This window comes from Homarus americanus, unplaced genomic scaffold (assembly GCF_018991925.1).
Source record: "Homarus americanus isolate GMGI-L3 unplaced genomic scaffold, GMGI_Hamer_2.0 scaffold367, whole genome shotgun sequence".
Taxonomy (NCBI): domain Eukaryota; kingdom Metazoa; phylum Arthropoda; class Malacostraca; order Decapoda; family Nephropidae; genus Homarus; species Homarus americanus.
In genome coordinates, this window is record NW_024743709.1 from 18,282,180 (window position 1) to 18,305,242 (window position 23,063).

At 36.1% G+C, this 23,063-nt stretch overlaps 1 protein-coding gene across 3 annotated transcripts in view; it reads left to right on the top strand.

Annotated features, from left to right (window-relative positions):
- LOC121877355 (fatty-acid amide hydrolase 2-B-like) overlaps nt 1-23,063 on the top strand; it is a 41,999-nt gene that overhangs the window by 18,294 nt on the left and 642 nt on the right. For 2 of the 3 annotated variants that reach the window (XM_042383076.1, XM_042383077.1), the window contains exons 5-12: nt 3,838-3,924; nt 4,314-4,444; nt 5,729-5,840; nt 11,795-11,949; nt 13,836-13,979; nt 15,373-15,477; nt 16,650-16,868; nt 19,774-19,956. In XM_042383076.1, the coding sequence (XP_042239010.1) occupies nt 3,838-3,924; nt 4,314-4,444; nt 5,729-5,840; nt 11,795-11,949; nt 13,836-13,979; nt 15,373-15,477; nt 16,650-16,868; nt 19,774-19,956 (1,136 nt within the window). The remainder of the gene's footprint in view (nt 1-3,837; nt 3,925-4,313; nt 4,445-5,728; nt 5,841-11,794; nt 11,950-13,835; nt 13,980-15,372; nt 15,478-16,649; nt 16,869-19,773; nt 19,957-23,063) is intronic. The other variant, XM_042383078.1, reaches the window with a different exon arrangement.

Consider the following 23,063-nt stretch of genomic DNA (forward strand, 5'->3'; position numbering starts at 1 on the left):
CCTTGTCTCATACGACCGCTTCAGTCGTACCAAAATTTTGTCAAATTACGTATTTTCGAGTCCCAACGTCAGTGATTGCGCTGTGTACTGACAAAATTTTCGTTTGTAATTCACTTTAAAATGGCTGGCAAGCTTAAAAGTGAGAGTTTTGTGGTGCTGTGAAGAAAAAGAGACACCCATTTTAGATTTTCTATGTATTATTTAAGCATTTTCGACTTACGACCTGGATTTGGGTCCCTAACCCCGTCTTAAGTTGGGAGCAGCTGTACTGTATTGGCGGACTAGCCGATCAGCCCGGAAGGGCGAAAAACAATGTCATTAACTAAGTGACTTGAAAGCAGAGGATATTAGTCACTAAAGATCGACTGTCTTCCTAGATAGAAGACGAGCCGCAGTCGCCATGTTTGACCAGACCGTATAAAAAATTGCTCCAAACACAACATCTGAAAGACATAATCAAATTAACAGTCACTCGATTTCCTCACAGTGTTAAGATGTATAAATACCAAAAATAAAATCCCCGTGGCACTTAATATTTCAGCTATTACAACACAAATTAGCGGAGCCTTCCTTGTGCGCGTTTACAGCTGATTAGCCAGGCAAGAAGATGACGGTAGCAATGCATGTGATGGAGGGTGCGGAAGGGGGTTTTGAGAATTGCAATTAAATGCCTGGTAGCGACCTGTCCTAATATTACGTATTTAAGTAATTATTAGATGTTTTAATTGCCTGTATGTTGGCCTGGCAAGTTAATGCTAGGCATTTACATACCTAGGTATAAAGCTAGACGTTGCACTGTGGATTGAAAAAAAAAAGCATATCACCATTTGGTCTGCCCGGAACTGCTTTGGACCAATTATTCCGGCTAACGGGGAGATTACTTTACGTTTTACAATTGTTTTATGTAATATATTTATTATTACGATTTTAGTTTGACCTTTATGGTACAATTTTCATATCATCATTGTCTTTTACTCTGATTTATTAATAACTGTTAAAAGTGATTCACTGAACTTATATTTGTCTTAATACTGGTTTTAAACAGTAAAATGAGTTATTTGAGTGTTAAAATAGACCAAGAAATATAAAAATTAACCAAGGAAACAAACAAGTGCTCTGTAAGAACCTTATCACTAAAACAATCCCTGAGAGTGTTTACCATTGTCAGAGTGATCTGGCATATTTTAAACTTGTACTTTATTCTCTTTGCCACTTAGACGGTTAGTCACATCTCTGTTACATACTGTTGGCAAGTACTGGCTCTAGAATGTATTTGTACCTGCATCAGTGTTAGTAAATCCTGGTCTTGAATGCACTCACACTCAGTGTTGTCACAATGCCTCTGGCAGATCGTTCCATGAGTTTGCTCTGACAATTTTCTGAACTTGTGGCTTCTTCAACAAGCTTCAGGTATGAACACTAAACTGAAGATAGTACTGCCTTCTTAGATGTTTATAAACTTAAATTAAATCACCCGGTGCTCACCTATAGTATAAGCTAAGGAATTGTAGGCATTCCAATCTCTCTGGAGTAACTTTTGTGACAGGAAAAAATCCAGGGGTATAATGCAGTTTTTTACCCCTGCTTGGGTGTTGAGGGAGTGGTGTAACCTTTGAATAGACTAATGGCAATCTTCCATAGGTGTTGGAGTATCTTTTCCTTTACTCAGATTCGTTGTTATTATAATGTTATTACTGCACTTCAACAACGAAGGTCTTTAAGTGAATAAAATGGTTCGTAATACACTAGTCCTACAACAATAACAAATTACGAGAGCTAGACCTCCCTATTACACTGCCCTGCATAGTTTTTGAGGTTTGTGTATTATTAAGCTTTTCTGGGTGTATTTTGCATGCTGATCTCAAAAATGTTATCCATTTTGCTCAATCAGGTCAGAATTTTGTGCGATAGCATTTTAAGCGGAGATTCAGGTAAAATATTGGCATTTTTCGCTCAAAATGGGGTCCTCATATTCATTCATTAAAAAATCATCCGAGACATTGGCAAGCCTCACAGAAAAGATTTCGGTCAGTTTTAATGCCCTTACGATGCATTTAAATACACCCACGTGCTCGCCGGCCATTTAAATGTCCGCCGTGACGCAAAGGAAAAGAGTATATGTCCCGTGTTTTTTACATATATTTTTTCACAATTAAATTTCTTTTTCATCTGGTGGTACATGGCATGTTTCCTCTGTCTGTGGGATAGTCGAGCAGACAAGCAGCACTACATGCAACGTGACTGGCCTGCAAGAAGTGGACTTACTCCAGGTTCTCACAGTGTTGTTGCCCATGCTCTGGTGAATCCGCAGAACATTCTTCTTCCGCCACTGCACATCAAGCTCGGTCTGTTCAAAAACTTTGTAAAGGCACTGGACAAAAAAAGCCAGGCTTTCAATTTTCTGAAAGAAAAATTTCCAAAAGTCAGTGAGGCAAAGCTGAATGCAGGAATTTTTGATGGCCCTCAGATCAGAGAGCTTTTCAAAGATCCCAAGTTTGATTGCAGCATGGATGTAAATGAGAAGAAAGCCTGGCATGCCTTTAAGTCTATTGTCTCCAATTTTCTTGACAACTACAGAAGTCCAGAGTATGAACGAGTTGTTAAGGACCTACTTCTGAGCTACAAAGTTCTTGGTGCACGCATGTCCATCAAGATGCACTTCCTCAGCTTCCACTTGGACTACTTTCCAGAGAACTGTGGTGATGTGAGTGAGGAACAAGGAGAACGCTTCCATCAAGGAGCGGTACCAGGGTCGCTGGGATATCAACATGCTCGCCGACTTCTGTTGGTGTCTGAAACGGGACGCCCCAGACACTAACCACTAAAGAAATTCTCTGAGACAGCCATTTATGCATGTCTAACTGTAAAGGCATCTATGTAGTTGACATATTTTGGTCCTATGTGTTGTGGTTACATTTCTTATGATATATTTTGCATAAAAATTTGGACATCATATTTAAGAATTTCGATTTTTTCCTAATTCCCATAGCATAAAAATCTGACCTGATTGGGCAAAATGAATGGTATTTTTGGAATCAGCACGTAAAATACATAAAGAATCAGCTAAGAAACCCCGCACCTCATGAATTTTTTTTTTCAAATGCAGCCCAGTGTTATCAGAGTAGAGATAGAAAGATTGTAGTATCCCACTGTCCCTGCAATATAGTTCTGGTGGACATCTTCTAGCTCATTATATTTTGTCAGTTGGGTAATCAAATCTTGAAACAGTAGTCCTGGTAAGCCTGCACCAACCTGCAAAAGGCAGTCAACTTCACCTACAGTGGCCTGGACTAGAAGGTTTCACATCACCCAGTTAGACTGTAGCTTGACTATTTTCCATTTTGTCTTAATGTGTTTGTTGGAGATGAGGTCACCACTCATCCTCAACTTTAGCCACATTGTCACTGATTGGGATAAAAGGATAATGTCTAACACAGCACCCTTTAGAACACGACATCACCAGTGAGTTGACCAATATCTGGCCACCCCTCCACCACCTTCTGTCTTTCAAGAAGGTCACCAGTCATGCCCCCATCCTACCATGGATTCCCAGCTGGCCAATGGCTCATTTAATTATTTAATTTTTAACTAGTTTGAAAGCTTTTGGATAATTCAGGTAAAAAGTGTCACTTTCCATTGCTTCACTCTCCAGGATATCAAGGATTTGTATGTATCTTTCCATTAAACATGTCATGGTCCGCTGAAAAATGGGGGTATGGATCTTGCAGGCCACTCATCGATGACTAATGATTCATAAAATCTGTTGAAAACTTCACAACTTATTGATGTATAATTATATGATATACAGTACAGTAATAAGTTATTGCCCCCATGCAGGGTTGCCACACACTGGTGGGCTGGTGGTACGTGGTGACGTGGTTGCATCTCAAGATGCTGAGGTGGTGAACAAGATGAAGAAAGCAGGTAGATGACAAGTTTTGGGGTTACTGATAGTCTTTTACTTTTCCTAAAGTACATGTGTTGTACTTTAAACAGTAGCTTATTTTGTAATAGTCTTATTGGAAGTCTGCTTTAACATGTAATTCATGCAGTATTAAAGAAATTAGTACTTTATATTAAATAATATTTTACTTGACGATATGGTATAGCCACTTTGCATAAAAACAGTAAACATTGAGAAAAAAATCTTATAATACATTATCATGTATAAAAGTTCTCTCTCTGACTCGTGTATGTGTGCATGTGTTGCTCTTTTTCCATCCAAGTACAGTACAGTACTGTATGCTCTTTTATATAACAGAATGTTTTAAGGATTCATTTGGCACATTATAAGCATCTCATCTTTCTTTCAGGTGCCATCTTGTTGGCAAACACCAACATCTCAGAACTGGGCATGTGGTGGGAAAGTGATAATCGAGTGTATGGTAGGACCAATAATCCATACGACACCAGACGTACTTCAGGAGGTTCATCTGGTGGCGAGGTAATCTCAACAAATATTCTATTATAGTACCCCGGGTTACGAACAAGTTCCATTCCTGAGGACGTTCTTATGTCAAATTTTTATGCAAGTCAGAGCACATGCTATGTGCATACCGTATATAAACTCCATGGTTATGGACGTTCAGGTGACAGGCAAGTCGAAAGGAATGATTGAAACCCGCCTTTTGACGCATTCAATATTTATTGATGTGGTCAAAACAAGTGCGGGTCAATGCAGATCAGTATGGTGTTCCAAAAGACAACAGTACAACTGTGTAAATTGTCTCAGCACAAATTCTTGGACAGGATTATGTGGTGTTTATCAGTGTGAGCAGCGGGCTGCTCCTTACAGCATCACTCGAGAGAGCGATCTCCTCAAGTCCAGGTGGCCACGCCACCATTTTAACCATACATTTAGTGGAATCAGGACCTCTTTTCCCAATACCCCATTGAAATAATAGATTCAGTTAACTAAATTTTCGGTTAACGAACGACTCTGTTACTATTGCTATCACTGTTAGCTAAAGCGGACTCAATTTCTTTGTTGCTCTTCAGCACTCGATATGGACGATGAGGAATGATGAGTTGTGATAAGGGGGCTAAAATTTGAATCACAATACTGTAGGAAATATTCCAACAATTATTCACAATATACACAGGCAATAATAGTCACTCAAGTATACGTAATCCAGGTATGGAGTGTGGTGTTCAGTGGATGGAATATGAGGGGATTTAAATGTCCATGAACAATAGTAACCTTCCTCACTCCAGATCATAGACCAGACTAATTTTTGTCAAACTTCCAGAGACATAGAGGGTGCCAGAGGAACGATACATTTAAAAAAAAAATATCTTCCTCCATATATCAGCTTACTAGCCATTCAGGTGGTTGGTCGATCCAGTGTTATTACAGGAGGAAACTGGGGTCTGGGAAACCTGTGGTGTTTGGTAGGGTCACACTGGATGACACCCTTCTCATGTGTGTCTAGGCTGACGCTCGAACCCTTAACAAATTGGTGAGAGTTAAGTGCATTACTACTGTACCAACATCCATGGATTTTCATGTTACAACCTGTACTATATCCAAATTTCATGCATCCATAGTGGATAGTCTTTTAAATACAATTATCTTTTATCTTGAGAATGCCACACCCCTAGCACCAAGTCCATGAGAGTGTTAATCTATATGTAGGCTTCTATTTACTGTTTGATTATATAGTACATGATATCTTCTGTATCTTTCCTTTATACTATATGAAAGAAAAATAAACTTTGGTTCCTTCAGAGTGCATTAATGTGTTCATGCGGGACGCCCCTCAGCCTGGGCACTGACACAGGGGGATCTATCCGCATACCAGCATTCTTTTGTGGTCTCTTTGGTCACAAACCAACAAGTGGTAAGATACTGTACACTTTTTATACATGGAAATGAGGGGATGGACATCCAGGAAGAAGCAGCGTGCATGAATGAGCAGAAAGAATAGCATTGAGTAGGTGTTAGGGAATGACGTACTGCTGGCTAAAGGGGTAAAACAGGTTAAGGGCCCTAGAGAGGAAGGTAAGTACAATTGCAGAACAGGAGGAAATATGAATGGCAGTTCTTGAAGGAGGAATGTGTACTGTATATGTATTATGTATTTGCTCTTGTTTCTGACCACCCTGCCTTCATTATATATATATATATATATATATATATATATATATATATATATATATATATATATATATATATATATATTGTATTTACGTCTTTATTCAAGACATCTGAAGATGTCTTGAATAAAGACGAAAGCTAAGGTACTCCGTTGTTTCCATTTTCCCGTGTGATTTTATCAAGATTTATCTTATCCACGTTTTCATTGTGGATTTACATGAAATATATATATATATATATATATATATATATATATATATATATATATATATATATATATATATATATATATATATATATATATATATATATATATACACACACACACACCTAGACCCCGACTTACGACGGGGTTAGGGACCCAAATCCAGGTCGTAAGTCGACATAGAAAAATTATTATTATTTTTTTTTTTAATAAAAAATCTACAATGAAATACAGTACAGTAAAAGTAATGAATAATGATGAATGGATACAGTACAGTGAAAGTAATAAATAATAAGGAATGGATACAGTGTGACTGAGCACTTAACCTTTAATGTAGTCAGCTGAATGCACATGGGGCCCCCATAATTTTCTAATTATACATGGAGACTACATTAACTGGAAACGTTTCGGTATAGAAAATGCGTGTGTCATTTAAAAAAAAAATAATAATTTTTTTTATCTATATCTGAGGCGGTCGTAAGTCCCGACGGTCGTAAGTCCACGTAGTCGTAAGTCGGGGTCTAGGTGTGTGTATATATATATATATTGGGAACTTACGAAAGATCCCTGGAGAAAAAAAAAAAAAAAAAAAAAAATATATATATATATATATATATATATATATATATATATATATATATATATATATATATATATATATATATATATATATATATATATATATATATATATATATATATATATATATATATATATATATATATACATACACAGTGACTGCTTAAATCTAACACCTTTGTTAATCATTTCGATTAACGAACTGCCTTCCATAAGGATCTTCAATTCGGTTAACGAAAAAAAATTTGGTTAACGAAGTTCTTACGAACCGACCTCAACATGTTTTCGCTTGCACTGACCGGGCAACCAGCTTTAGTATCAGTCCGCCAATACATTAATCGGTTCTAGGGCTTAAATTCCTTACTATTTTAGTAAATATCAAGAAGTTTATACTATTTAATAATTTTAAAAGTTTAATATTAACTTTTTTAGTCATTTTAACAATTATTGAACATAATTGAAGGTAAAGTGACTAGTTTAATGCGCGGCATCCAGCCTCTTAACACAGCAAACAGGAGTTAGTCTCTCTCTGTTTTCACTGGAGGTAACATCTTGCTCGAGACTCACTTCAACTAAACGCTTTTTTCTGTGTTTCCAAGCAAATTATTGGTCATTTTGAAATATATTTTACATATTGACAATATATAATGCAGTGTTGATTTAAAGAAAATAATCTTGAATTACACCAAGAGAGCTAAAATTTTATGGGTGAAATGGCGCCATGGGGTGACTTCTCTTCCACCCCAATGCCTTCTCTTCTTCCTTCTCCTCCACCCCCATTCGAAATCCCATCATCATCTTCATCATCCAGGAGCCTTCTACATACACACCTCAAAGTAAGTGAACTTTTCTACCATTTTTGTTGAATTTAGGAAATATTCAGTGAGCTGGAACCAATTACCCAAAAACCCATTGAAACAATGGTTTCGGTTAACGAACTTTTCGGTTAACGAACGACCTTCTGGAATGGATTGAGTTCGTTAACAGAGGGGTCACTGTATATATATATATATATATATATATATACAGTTAACCCTCACTTTACGCGGTTAATGTAACCCGCAGGGTCCCGCGGAAAGTGAGGAACGCGTAAAGTGAATAACATAACATATGGGATTAATTGAAATAGAGTCCGGGCCGACCCCCAAACTCCACTTTTTGATGACACACAACTTTGTTGTGATGGTATGAAAAAACAAGTAATATAGAAGAGGTTAGGTTAGGAAAAATAAAGGTTAACATAGGAAAAATAAAGGTTAACATAGGAAAAATAAAGGTTAGGTTAGGAAAACTAAAAGTTATGTGGAACACTTACGTTAGTAGAAGAGATGGGTTGGCATACGGGGATGGAGGCTGGTTCCGAGGCAGAGGGCAGATTATTGGCCCTCATCTGTATCACTTGTATCAATTGTATCACTATCCACCACAGAGGCTTGCAGGGCCTCTTTGTCAAACCCCTCAAAGTCCATATAAGTCCATATCCTCACTATCATTATCACTATCACTGACTTAGGCCGGCTGTGGCGGGTGGCGGGTGAAGAACTCGGTAATGTTTTGATGACTGGGCGACCTTGTGTGCACCCTGCTCGCGCCGCTCTCCGCGTAAAAGGGTACACACACCGCGGAAAGTGCGCATTCCGGTTTCGGCAGGGTACCGCGTAAACGTGGAAACACGTAAAGTGGGACCGCGTAAAGCGAGGATTGACTGTAATGTTTTATGTATATACAGTTGTACCCCACTTAACGCGGTCAATTGAACCCAGAGGGTCCCGCGTTAAGTGAAATCCGCGTTAAGTGAACAACAGAACATATGGGATTAATTCCAATAGAAACCGGCCCGACCCCCAAACTCCACTTTTTGAAGGCACATACCTATGTTGTAGTAAAAATAACATCTTAATTTTATGATGGTACATGCACACAATTAATACTTAAGAGAAATAGAGAAATACAGTCGCCAAGTTAATGTCCATTCAAATAATGGACTCAACTCCCTCCCCCTCTCACACTACACAGCCGGCTAACAGATGGTCGGTCGGTCCCTCCCTCCCCCCCCCCACCAACCGTCCCAAGGAGATGTGTGGGATAACCTCAAACTAAAGTTAGGAAAATATAATTGACATTGCTGGATTCCTTGTAAGACCAGGAATATTTTGAATATAAATGTCATATATTTTGGACAAAAGATAACATAGTTACCTAGAGAAAAATTTTTATCTAAAAATTGTAAGTTTAAAGCAAAATATATGATGTTTATATTCAAAATGATCACCAAATTATAAGAATTCCAGCAATGTAAATTATATTCTGACCGGGTAATTTGTATGAATTTTATGAGCTAAAACAAATATCTTCAGTTAATAAAAAAAAAATAATCTTCACGACACTATCTGTCAATCAAAGTACCCCACCTTGCCTCCCCCCCTCTTCCAACCGCACGGTCAGTCCCAACCCTCCCCCCCACCCCCCACCAATCCTCCCTTCCAGAGTTTTTAACATTTAGTATTAAATAATACCTCAGATTAAAGTTAGGATAATATAATTGACATTGCTGGATTCCTTGTAAGACCAGGAATATTTTGAATATAAATGTCATATATTTTGCACAAAAGATACCATAGTTACCTAGAGAAAAAATTTTATCTAAAAATTGTAAGTTTAAAGCAAAATATATGATGTTTATATTCAAAATGATCACCAAATTATAAGAATTCCAGCAATGTAAATTATATTCTGACCGGGTAATTTGTATGAATTTTATGAGCTAAAACAAATATCTTCAGTTAATAAAAAAAAAAATAATTCTTCACAGGGTAACAGATGGTCGGTCGGTGGTCCCTCCCTCCCCCCCCACCCCCCACCAACCGTCCCAAGGAGATGTGTGGGATAACCACTAAATTTTAATAAATAATACCTCAAACTAAAGTTAGGATAATATAATTGACATTGCTGGATTCCTTGTAAGACCAGGAATATTTTGAATATAAATGTCATATATTTTGCACAAAAGATACCATAGTTACCTAGAGAAAAATTTTTATCTAAAAATTGTAAGTTTAAAGCAAAATATATGATGTTTATATTCAAAATGATCACCAAATTATAAGAATTCCAGCAATGTAAATTATATTCTGGCCTGGTAATTTGTATGAATTTTATGAGCTAAAACAGGCAGTCAGGCAGGGTGGCGGGTGGGGCAAATCTAAAAATAGCGTCTCGGACACTCGCTGCGTATATGTGGAAAAAATCCGCGTTAAGTGAAAGTTCAGCTTTGGCAAGGCACCGCGTATATGCGAAAACGCGTTAAGTGAAACCGCGTTAGGCGGGGTAAAACTGTAGTGGGATTTCAAACATTGTTCCGTAAGTATGGCACCCTGAGTACAATTCAAATATTCCAGAAGTAAAGTAGCAGAAGAAAGTTCAGATGTAACAAGATTGTATGGATGGAATGCATCTGATTAGTTCCTGGTAAAGCAACTAGTACTTTGTTTAAGTGGATACTGTACACTGAAATTTAATGAGAACATATAGTGACAACATTATTTTATTTTCCCAATACCATGTGACCTATGTGACACAGATGTAGAGGGGCATGACTTTGCTGTCATGTTGTTGTTTTTTTAATGATATAATGGTGGGAACTAAATTATTAAAAAGAAAAAAGAAATGTTTATACTGTACTGTAGTCTATAAAATTCTATGATTGAGTTAGAAATACAATTTTGTCACCCTGAATAATTTATCTAAAGGTTTTTCTAAATATCGTAAATTTATGTAAAAGCACAAAAAAAATGTACATGAAACAGGCCATCAATTATAGAGGTATTTTTGGGAAGTGAATGGCATTCAACTTTTCATATGTAAGAATTGTTGATTCCAGTGTCCATCATAGTCACGATATATTAGATATAAATAAAAATTTGGTAATACTGTACAGTATAAGTATCACGAATGAATGATCAACAAGTTTCTTTCAATAAAATTTACTGAAAAACAATTATTTCGACACAACATAATGTTGAAAAAAATGCTTAAGGAGTTATCATAACAAAAATACCACTGTTTCACCAAAATGACCCAAAATGGTTTATCTAAACACTGGAAACAATAATAACAAAGAGAAACCATATCTTCTATATCACATTCTATGTCACAGGTGATACAGAGAAACAAGGTTAAAGAAAGCTGTAAACACTGCTGCCAGGCATATGAAAGCTCACTGCACCACCGAGTGCTCATTGAGTACCCTGAGTGTGTGAGAGCCGGAGGAAAAATTAGTTTCCCAAGACATTTTTACCCACAAATGTTCATGCACTCCTTAGTTTTTAAAAACCCCATGCAGCCAAAAAAAAATCATATGCACACGAAAACCCTGAGTGTTAATGTACAGATAGTTGGTGGTAGTAAAGACCCCCAACAAACTACTGTAATTTGCAAATGGCTGTTGCACTCCATCCTTAACATTTTAATTTTAATTTTCTCTTTTAGAAGCCTATGAATATTTTTTAATAATGATATAAAAATAAGAATACAGTATATTAAGAAATGTTACAGGTAGGTGCATTCCCATACATTTCATAACGGTGACTCTCAGCAGCCATTTCTTTGACCACTCCTGAAGCCTGTAGAGGTCTTCCTGTAACTCTTCACTGTTTGTTTGGTTCTTAATTTCTCTGAATAGCATAGTGTCATCTGGTATATCATTTATAAAACATATGAACAATGGTCAAAGCACATTACCCTGCGGCACCCCACAAGTGATGGGTTCACATGATGATTTTGAGTCATAATGACAGTCTCCACTCCACAACAGGATATTTTCCAACACTTAGCAGTAAAAATAAATTTGTCTTTAGAATTAAAATATTTTCATTGCTGATTTTTATTACTACTTCCATGTCTTTTTGAATCAGGTGTGGTGTCTCTTCGAGGCTGCAATGTTCACTTTGATAAAGAGTGGAGCGATATGCAGTGTGCTGGGCCCCTCACAAGACATGCTAGAGACTTGATGCCTATCCTTACTGTTCTTGTAGGGGAAAATTTTACAAAGTTATCAATTGGGAAACATGTAAGTATGAAGATTACAGAAAAGCTGTGATAATTTATGGGTCAGGCACCAGTGAATAACATAACATATGGGATTAATTGAAATGGAGTCCAGGCCGATCCCCAAACTCCACTTTTTGACGACACATAACTATGTTGTAGTAAAAATAACATCTTAATTTTATGATGGTACATGCACACAATTAATACTTAAGAGAAATAGAGAAATACAGTCGCCAAGTTAATGTCCATTCAAATAATGGACACGACTCCCTCCCCCTCTTCTCACACTACACTGCTGGCTCTTCCCTCTGAGAAATTTTGGGGGGAAAACCAGGTATAGTAATAAATAATACCTCAAACTAAAGTTAGGATAATGTAATTGACATTGCTGGACTCCTTGTAAGACCAGGAATATTTTGAATATAAATGTCATATATTTTTCACAAAAGATAACATATTTACATCTAAAATTTGTATGTCTAATGCAAAATCTATGTTGTTTATATTCAAAATGATCATCAAATTGTAAGAATTCCAGCAATGTAAATTATATTCTGGCCGGGTAATTTGTATGAATTTTATGAGCTAAAACAAATATCTTCAGTTAATAAAAAAAAAAAATATTCTTCACGACACTATCTGTCAATCAAAGTACCCCACCTTGCCTCCCCCCCTCTTCCAACCGCGCGGTCAGTCCCAACCCTCCCCCCCACCACCAATCCTCCCTTCAAGAGATGTTGGGTGAAAAATTTAGATTTTAACATTTTGTATTAAATAATACCTCAGATTAAAGTTAGGATAATATAATTGACATTGCTGGATTCCTTGTAAGACCAGGAATATTTTGAATATAAACGTCATATATTTTGCACAAAAGATAACATACTTACTCAGATTAAACATTTTATCTAAAAATTTTATGTCTAATGCAAAATATATGATGTTTATATTCAAAATGATCACCAAATTGTAAGAATTCCAGCAATGTAAATTATATTCTGGCCGGGTAATTTGTATGAATTTTATGAGCTAAAATAAAAATCTTCAGTTAATAAAAAAAAAAAATTCTTCACACGGTAACAGATGGTCGGTCGCCGGTCCCTCCCTCCCTCCCCCCACCAACGTCCCTACTAGATAAATGTGTGGGAATACCAGACTGTTTACCTTTTTAGTAATAAATAATAAATCAGACTAAAGTTAGGATAATATAATTGACATTGCTGGATTCCTTGTAAGACCAGGAATATTTTGAATATAAATATCATATATTTTGCACAAAAGATAACATATTTACTCAAGAGTAAACATTATATCTAAAATTTGTATGTCTAATGCAAAATCTATGATGTTTATATTCAAAATGATCATCAAATTGTAAGAATTCCAGCAATGTAAATTATATTCTGGCCGGATAATTTGTATGAATTTTATGAGCTAAATTAAAAAAAATTATACTTCACCGTGTAAAGGGGTACACCCACCGCGGAATGTGAGCATCCTGGGTTCTGGCAGGGCACCGCGTAAACGTGGAAACGCGGAATGTGGGACCGCGTAAAGTGAGGGTTGACTGTATGTGTATATATATATATATATATATATATATATATATATATATATATATATATATATATATATATATATATATATATATATATATATATATATATATATATATATATATATATATATATATATATATATATAGTCACAAAATGACAAAATGTTTTTCAATTCAGTCATCTTTTTTCTGGTTCCAGTATAGTACAGTATTGCATAAAAGATGAGGGTTCTCTTACAATATTTGCTAACACTTAATGAAAAAAAAAGATAAATACCCCTGCACAGTAGAGTAGAGTACAGTATAGTACAGCCACGTATCTTCTAGTTGCTCTCCTTTACCTACAGGTGGACCTAGGAACCCTTCAAATTTTCACCATGGAGAATGATGGTAATGGTATTTTAACAACACATATGCACTCTAGTCTATTAGCTGTACAGAGAGCTGTCACCCAACACTTCCGGCACACTTATGATTGCACAGTGCATAAGGTAAGGCTGTGGGGGAAGTGTAAAACACTACTGAAAATTGAAAATCTTTTATTTTTAAATTTGATGTGTAAACTTGATATTATACAGTACTGTATAGTATCAACTTGACATACTATGAATATGGTGCATAACTAGAGCAGAAAACTGTAGCACAGTTTGATTAAAACATCTGACATCATTACGTGTTTCTTGTCTAAAAAAAAATAGTAGTGGTAGAAAAGAGTAATGGTTCCTAACTCAGTGCCATAGGTTTGATTAAATCACAACACAGTGTAGTCATTCCATTCCACCATACATATGGGCAACCGTAACATATATACATATGTAAATACAGTAGGCCCTTAAAATTCGTGGGGTTAGGTTCTCAAAATGGCTGCGAATCGCCAAATCCGCGAATAACATTTGCTGACCAGGCAGGGGGTACATTTTTACTTGTGTACAAAGAAATGTATATTCCCTTTATGTTTGCCCTTAAGACAATTATTTGTTTTACCTGTTTTGTATATATATATATATATATATATATATATATATATATATATATATATATATATATATATATATATATATATATATATATATATATATATATGGTCAGCACACAGTGAAGAGTCTGTCTCATTGGTAACATATAAACATTATGCAGTTGGTCAACAGATTCATCATGCCACTACAAAATTGTCCAGCTTGTACATGCCGTTACTCAAATTCATGTTGGACAATTTTGTAATTAAGAAGATTTGTGACCAGGTGAGAAGGCTGGGTCACCTGACCATCTGACCTGACCACCAACCGTTGTGTGCTATTTAAAGATTAGTAGGGTCATTACCTAATACCTGACCATTGTGGACCTGGTCTCACCCTTCTCTGTATATATACACCTTGATTTGTATTTCTCTCTCTAGTCTGTACTCACCCCTGAAGATGTGAATTACACGAAAGCGCTTGGGAACTTCGTGTTTTCTTCTTTCCTTGTGGTTATCAGCATATACCTAGATCACGCGCACCTACAGTGATTTACTTGCATATATATATATATATATATATATATATATATATATATATATATATATATATATATATATATATATATATATATATATATATATATATATATATATATATATATATATATATATATATATATATACTGTATATATATGTGTGTGTGTGTGTAGACACACACATATTTACTATTGTACAGGCAAAGGAAATTACTGTCTCTAGAACAAATGGCTCCCTGTCCCACCCTCGAAAATGTCGGCAAATTTAAAACTACCCACAGACATTCTTGGGTACATCCAGGGTGTCATCCGCGAATGATAGAGAACAGCGAAATAAAAATCCACGAATTATCCGTGTGTGTGTGTGTTATAATTCTCATTATTTCTAGGTTGTTATTCCTGGAATGCGACGGTCTTTCCAAATATGGCAGGAGAAAATCAAAGAAGAATACGGTAATAATACTCCAATGTTTGAACAACTAGCAGACAACAAGGTAAAAGTTTGGTGAAACAAATGACTTGAGTGTTTTTAGTCTTAGCTAGTACATAGCTAGATCATTTAGTAACACTGTATACTCCCATGGGTTCATTCCTGTTGCCATGCAGGGTAAATGTGAGTTGGTTGAGCTGGACACCAAAGCTATTGTAGGAGATATTTTAAATGATGAAAGGATATACCCTGTACTGTACTTTACAATTCAGTGAATTTGGCCTAATCAATGGGGTTTGGTTTTGACAGACTTCAGGGACTGTAAATATTGGAAACTATATCTGTGGTGCCTATGGGAAATCAAGGGTTACATTTTAAATCCCCAAATAATTTTTATTGTATTTTTAATATACTGTGTTTGCTAATGTATAAAATGCATTGGTATATAATATGCATCATGATTTTAAAAGTATATATTTTGACAAAAAATAATTTAGTGAATACCGGTATAGGTAGTGTATACAGTACAGTACTGTACTTCAATATTTACTCGTTGTTATAAAGGAAACAAAATTCAGTCAAGCAAAAAAAATTCTTGGAATACCAATATTGTACAGTATGTTAATTACTAGTACAGTAGTTACAGGACTACACTGGTTAACACAATGCATTCCAAAATTTTTTGATTACAGGCTGTTTTTTACAATTTCCTTCAATTTTATTTAGGGAAATGTAAAAACTGAATGAGGCTGGGTTTATACAGTACAGTACAGTACAGTACAGTACAGTACAGTACAGTAAAGTACAATACAGTAATACAGTACTCATATTTTCAAAAACCTTTTGCTTAAGAGAGTGAGCCTCTTCTGCAGTACCCTTTCTGAATGTGCCTGCTATTCTTCCATTTATTGTGATTACTGCTTACCCATGCCAAACTCTGGTTAGCTTATGCAGTTTTAGATATTTGAAAATGTGCTAAAAAAACAAAACATTTATGAGTCAACATGATTTTAATCTTTTCAATATTCTGGTAATTTTAGAAAGATCATACAAGATCTTTGATTGCTAAAATGTAATATTATCCACGATCTTCCCTTAAAATTTCCATATAATTTCATCAAAAATGAATTTAAAACTGAGCACTTCATGCTTACAAGATTTATGTCTGCTGACAAACCTATAAACATACAGATGGCAGTAGATAATTTTTCATAAGCTGCTGTTTATTTTCCTCAGGGAGAAATCAATGTATGGACAGAGATTACACGAGCCATATTGGGTCGTGCACGACACACCATACCCTCCTTGGCTCAGGCTGTTCTTGACATATTGGATAGGGAGATTACATTCCTTAAGGACCAGACAAAAGTACTGATGGGCAAAGAAAACACAGCTGTTTCCACATCAAGAATGCAGATGGAAACTCAGTGGAAGACACTACAGATGAGAGTACAGGTAAGTTGAAAATGGCATCTACTGTACAATAATTTCCCCCTCAGCTGGAATATTTAATCCCCCAAAAATTCCATTGCCCAGAATTGAGGCTTTTGTAGTATTCAGAGAAAAATCTCTCTGTTCCGGGCATCTGAACGAATTTCTGAGAGATTCCACCATGTGCCGACATGTACCAAGCGTGTGCATAGGTAGGCTCAGACTGCCTGTGAGCTATCATTGGCTACTACAGTAATGTCATGGATGCCTATGATTGGCTGATGTATCTCACAGCCTATCTCCTCAAATTTCAGCATCATGACACTCTGAGTTCATCGTCTGCTGTGTTTGCATACGATCTATGTTGTGCAGTACTGTACATTACTGTACCAGGATACAATCAGTCAAGAATACTGTCAAAGCAGTGTTGAGACATACAAATTTATTGCAGTTATGTTCTATAGTACTGTACTATACATTCAGTAAGTGCGAAAGTACCATATGTACAAGTACTGTACATAGCAGAGTTGGCAGTGTATGCCTACTGTAGGCAAGTATGTAGAGGGTGTATGTACAGTATACTGTAGATGATCATTTTACCGCCGATCACTTATCTGTGCCAGGGCTTTACCGTGCTTTATTAATTGAAACCGATACTACTAGTATTTAACTGCATCAAACACGCCTTAACCGTGTGCGTGGGAATTGGCGGGTGAGGAGTGGAAGTCGCGGTAGCGACCGCACACAGTTTCTCACTGTCCATTGTTGTATGCAGACCTGGGATACTCGCTTTCATCTGGTAGTGTACTATTGCGTACAGCAGGATCTTGAGTTTTGTCACTAATTGCTGCTGGTTTAGTGTCACTAAACTCAATACTGTATCATGAAACTAATGACCCACCCAGAAAATGACAATAATGTATTCATACACATTTATATACTGTAGTGCATAGTGTTGATAACAATATTTATACTCACTCATAGTATAGAATAACTTGACAGTGTCAGTGTTGTGCTTGACATGTCTGGTTGATGGGTTCAGAGGCAGAGAGGGCTGGTTACTGTTTCCTCTCTGCTCCCTCCTCTACACCCGATCACTCTGTCCACCCACAGTATCAAACCCCTGAAAGTCCTGAGGTAACTTTGATAATATTCCCTCTAGTACAATTAGTATTGTTTAAAAATTTTTTCACACAAATCAGCTTACTAGCCGTTGGGCGGTTGGTCTATCCAGTGTTAGTACTGTACATTAGGAAGCCAGGGACAGGAAAACCTGTGATGTTTAGTAGGTTAACACTGGATAAAACCCTTCTCACATGTGTCTGGACCGAGGCTCGTACCCTTGACATATTGGTAAGAGTTATGTGCATTACTGCTGTACCACCAACAACCCAAAACAAAACATGTTGAACCAATGTGAAAAATTTATGATAATTTAACTCAATAAATATATATATATATAAACTTAAAATGTGTACATATTTAGAACCAAAAGTACTGTATGTACAGTGGTCCCTTGGTTAACGAACACATTTCGTTCCACAGAGTCGTTCATTAACCGAAAATTTCGTTAAGCGAATCCATTGTTTCAATGGGATATTGGGTAATTGGTTCTAGCTCACAGAAAAGTACATACAAAGTAAAAAAAAAAAAATGCAGTTAAGTACACTTACTTTGAGATGAGTATGTAGAAGGTTCCTGGTTGATGATGATGATGGGAATTGGAAGTGGGGGTGGAGGAGAAGGGAGAAGAGAAGGAAGTGGGGATGGAGGAGAAATCACCTTTCAAGGGACCCATGCTTGATGCAGTAATTTCACCAATAAAATGTTAAGTTCACGAGGTGTAATTCAAGATTATTTTATTTAAATCAACACTGCACTATATATATTATCAATATGTTAACTAAATTTCAGAATGACCAATAATTTTAATGTAAAAATGCAAAAATATTCAAGACACCAACAAAATCGATGTTCACTTCACTGTAAACAAAGCCAAACTGATGCGTGGTGGGTGAGTCAAGCGGCTGATGGGCGCACAAAAAACTAGTTCCCTGTACTGCATATATTATGAATATGTCAACTAAATTTTTAAATGACTTAATTTTAATATAAAAAATGAAAAAAAATATTAAAGAGCACAACTTTCTTGATATTTACTCCACTGGAAACGAATGTAAACATAGAACAGATTACTGAATTGGCAGACTAGCCAATCAGCTGATGCTCACAAAAAAACTGTTTGTCGTAAGGATTTCGTTAATTGAAGTTTTGTTCGTTAACCGAATTGAAGATGCCTGTACACTACCCGGAAATCTCTAACCCAGAATTGGTCTGCACCAATTATTCCGGCTAATGGGAAGATAATGATTTGGTATTCTTAGTGAGGCAGATAGAATACATTGATGTACATGTACAGTAGCTAAAAAAAAGTAACGGGTATGTGCATACTGTGTGAAACAATATGAGACCACGGACAATAAGTACCATATTGGGATATACGTGTTGTGTCCTTATACTGTGTGATAGTAATCACTTAACTGTTTATTTTATTCCTATATACCAACTCACCTCGTGTTGGATACTGAATGGCGGTGGGTGAAGACACGCATACCAACCCTCCCAAGACGTCACAAGTTGTACATATAATTTTGGAAGTCATCGGACCCACCCTGACAGATACTTTTTTTACCTACTGTACATGTACAATAATCAACCAGTATTCTCAAGACTGTTTCCTTAACATAACTTCTGTTTTTTAATGCATCAAAAACATAAATAAAGCCTTTCACCTTGATTAAGGAAAACTCATTCCAAATTTAACTTAACCATCAGACAAACTTCACTTGTGTGTGTGTACAGCATTTATACCTCAATGAAACATTTTAAATGTTTACAAAAATAAATACTTTTCATCCATTTCAATCAGCGTTTGCTTGGCGATAATGGAGTGCTCCTGTACCCAAGTCATCCCATGTTAGCACCCTACCACAGTGAGTCGTACTTTCGTCCCCTCAACTTTACCTATGCAGCTGTCTTCAATGCACTGGGATTTCCTGTAACTCAGGTGCCTCTTGGACTAGACCATAATGGTCTTCCACTGGGTATACAGGTGAGAAGCATCTAGAAATTTTAGTGATAGTGCAAAAAATGAGTCATTGCAGTAATTTGTAAATACATATTTCATGACAATGAGAACATTTTGCTTTTATTTAAGTATTTTGAAGTAAAAATACATAAGTAATTGTTAGATGTGTTAATTGCCTGTATGTTCGCCTGGCGAGTTAATGCTAGGCATTTACATACATAGGTATAAAGCTAGAGGTTGCATTCTGGATTAAAGAAAAAAAGAGGCAAAGGGTGAGGCGACGGAGTTAGGTGGTGAGGTGACATGCCAAGACACTTATACAGCACACCATTGTCTTATGACACTTTACTTTATAATTTCTATTTTAAAATTAATTGATACATGATGGCACGATTTGCCTACTTTTGCACTTAGACAACAGATCAGTAATAAACCAGGGCCTATGGAGACACATTATACACTAGTGATGTCACGAAGCTTTGTAACTGCAACCACAACTGCAGAGCAACCGTATAAATTATCACAACCTGTACTCAAATGTACTAAGTTAATTACTAAAAATTGTATGTCTAGTGCAAACTATGTGATGCTTATACTCAAATTAATCGTTATCTTGTGCAAGAATTCAAGCAATGCAAGTTACATTCTGCAAAGTCAAGTCAGTAATATTTTATAAGTGAAAAATTTAAACTCCCTGCATTTTATAATCCTTCAGTACCTGAAAACAGCATTTTTTTTCCCCTGGTATTAGCCCACCCGAGCACAGGTCACTGACCCACATCAGGGCCTGGAGGGGTGAAAATATTATTATTATTATAATAATAATAATAATAATAATAATAATAATAATAATAATAATAATAATATTATTATTTAATAATAATTAATACATACAGTATAGATAAAAATTATAACCAAAAAATAAAAATACCTGTACTACTAATAACAATAACCATAAATAAATACACAAACCAAAAAATAAATCAAGAGTGAGAAACGATATACAGTATGTTGTGTTGTCAATAGTAAGAGAAACAATTGAAACCCTGCAATTATGTGTAAATGAGGCAGAAAGTCAGATCAGCAACCTGGGACTTGGTCACAATTTTTGTGATGCCATATGGCAGCAGGGTCTACCATAGGCAACACATTATGCTTCCAATATCTTCCCAGGTGGTAGTACGTACCTCCCTGTTTGATAGCTGCCTACTACCTACATGAGCGTTAATCTCCCCTCCTGGCTGTAAGCACCCCACCTCCCCCTCCCAGCCAGCAGGGGAGCCAGATGGTGGTGAGTGATAACAATTAATGGGATGAATTTTGTTTTTGACTCAATGTTTTCTCTTATAAAATGTCACAGATTGACTAAGCAGCATATAACTGGCATTGCTGGAATCCTTGCAAGATAGTGATTAGTTTGAGTATGAACATCTCATAGTTTGCACAAGAGATAAAACTTTTAATCCTTTAGCATAGTACATTTGAGTACAAAATGAGTACAGAAATATGCTGCTCAAAATTATGGCTTTTTCACCGGGAAAAGTTTTTATAACTAGCCCCAGTGGTTACGATATTATGGTATCGAATGTTACAGAATATCTCAAATAAATTCTTTTGTTAAGTTCTGTACATAGAGACTTGAGGATAGAAACTGTAATAGTTTGAGCTCATTAATACCAGTACCCTTCATATACAGTAAAATACCTAATTTTACCTTTATTATTCAGCTTGTCATTTAAGGATATCATATTGGAAATGTCTTGTAAAGAATTTGTTCAGGATCATTATGGTATCAAATTCATCTCTGTAACACAAATAGAAGTTTATAATGACTGCTGTGAGGAAGAGAGAGAAGGGTCCATTGGAGGGTAAAGTGACCGTGCTCTCCCTCCACAAAGGGTCGCCTCACTGATTGTTTGTCACCAACTACAGTACTGTATGGCCTCATTCATGATACAATATTGTTTATTTGTTTTTCATTAATTAGTAAAGGTACATTATTGTAATAATCTGTGCTTATTAATACGTGTATCCTTCATATACGTACAATACAGTACAGTACTATGTATATGCTTCATAGGTAAAAGATAATTTCATTCAAGACATCTTCACGTTATAAGACCCTCTAATCCTCACCCAACAATGGGTGACCTAACATTGCATCAGGTCAGGTTAGTAACATGACCCAATAATCTCCCACCCAACTCCTATCACAAGTGTTTATTACAGTTACCGGTATGTATTACAGTCAGCTGAGTGAAGTGTCTGCCTACTCTAGGTTAAAGATGACAGTTGAGTACAATATATACAGTACATAGTATACATTATTATGTCTACAGTATGAACAATATTGTACGTGTACAGAGGTGTTTGCGTAAATAGCTACAGCTCCTACGAGCTGCATCGTTTACTCTTGGAAATTAATATCCCACTGTCTTTGCTGTAACACAGCTCTCTTCATGCCCGTATCATATAGAGCTTTCGTTTTTTAAATATATTTTTTAACCTTTATGCCCTGGGTGACGTACTAAGACGTGCGCCATTTCCCCGCCAGTGTTTAAATGCCCAGCACAGGTTATCAGGTTTCCAATGTGACTATTTACATGACACGCCACAAGCTCGACCACATGGAAGCTTCCTAAACGTTATTACCTACTTGTGTTTGTTTCATTTCCATTGTTTGTCTATTTTATCATGTTATATCAAAGTAATATTGCTAAAAGTAGTGTAGTTGTATTGCAGTATTACTGGAAAATAATGTTATGATTATGTTATAAATGTATTTATTTGTAGAATTATTATTTTATTCATTACTTGCTCTATCAAACACAAAGACAGCCAGACAGCCTGGCAAGGGACTGCGTGTGTTACCAAGCACTTTTTATAAAAATAATGCAAATAAAATATTCTAAATTAATTATTTATAGCAAATAATTATTATGATCAGTAAATATATGCATTATTGGCCATCTCAGACGCAAAGGCAAGCTAAAAATAGCTGGTAAGTGTGTAGGTGACCACGAGCTCAGCTGTCCAAACAACACTGTCCCCTTATATCCCTCCCTCCCTCAGCACTGCCAGAGAAATTTCTAGAGGGTCAATATATAGTTTTTCTTACTTATTTTTTATTG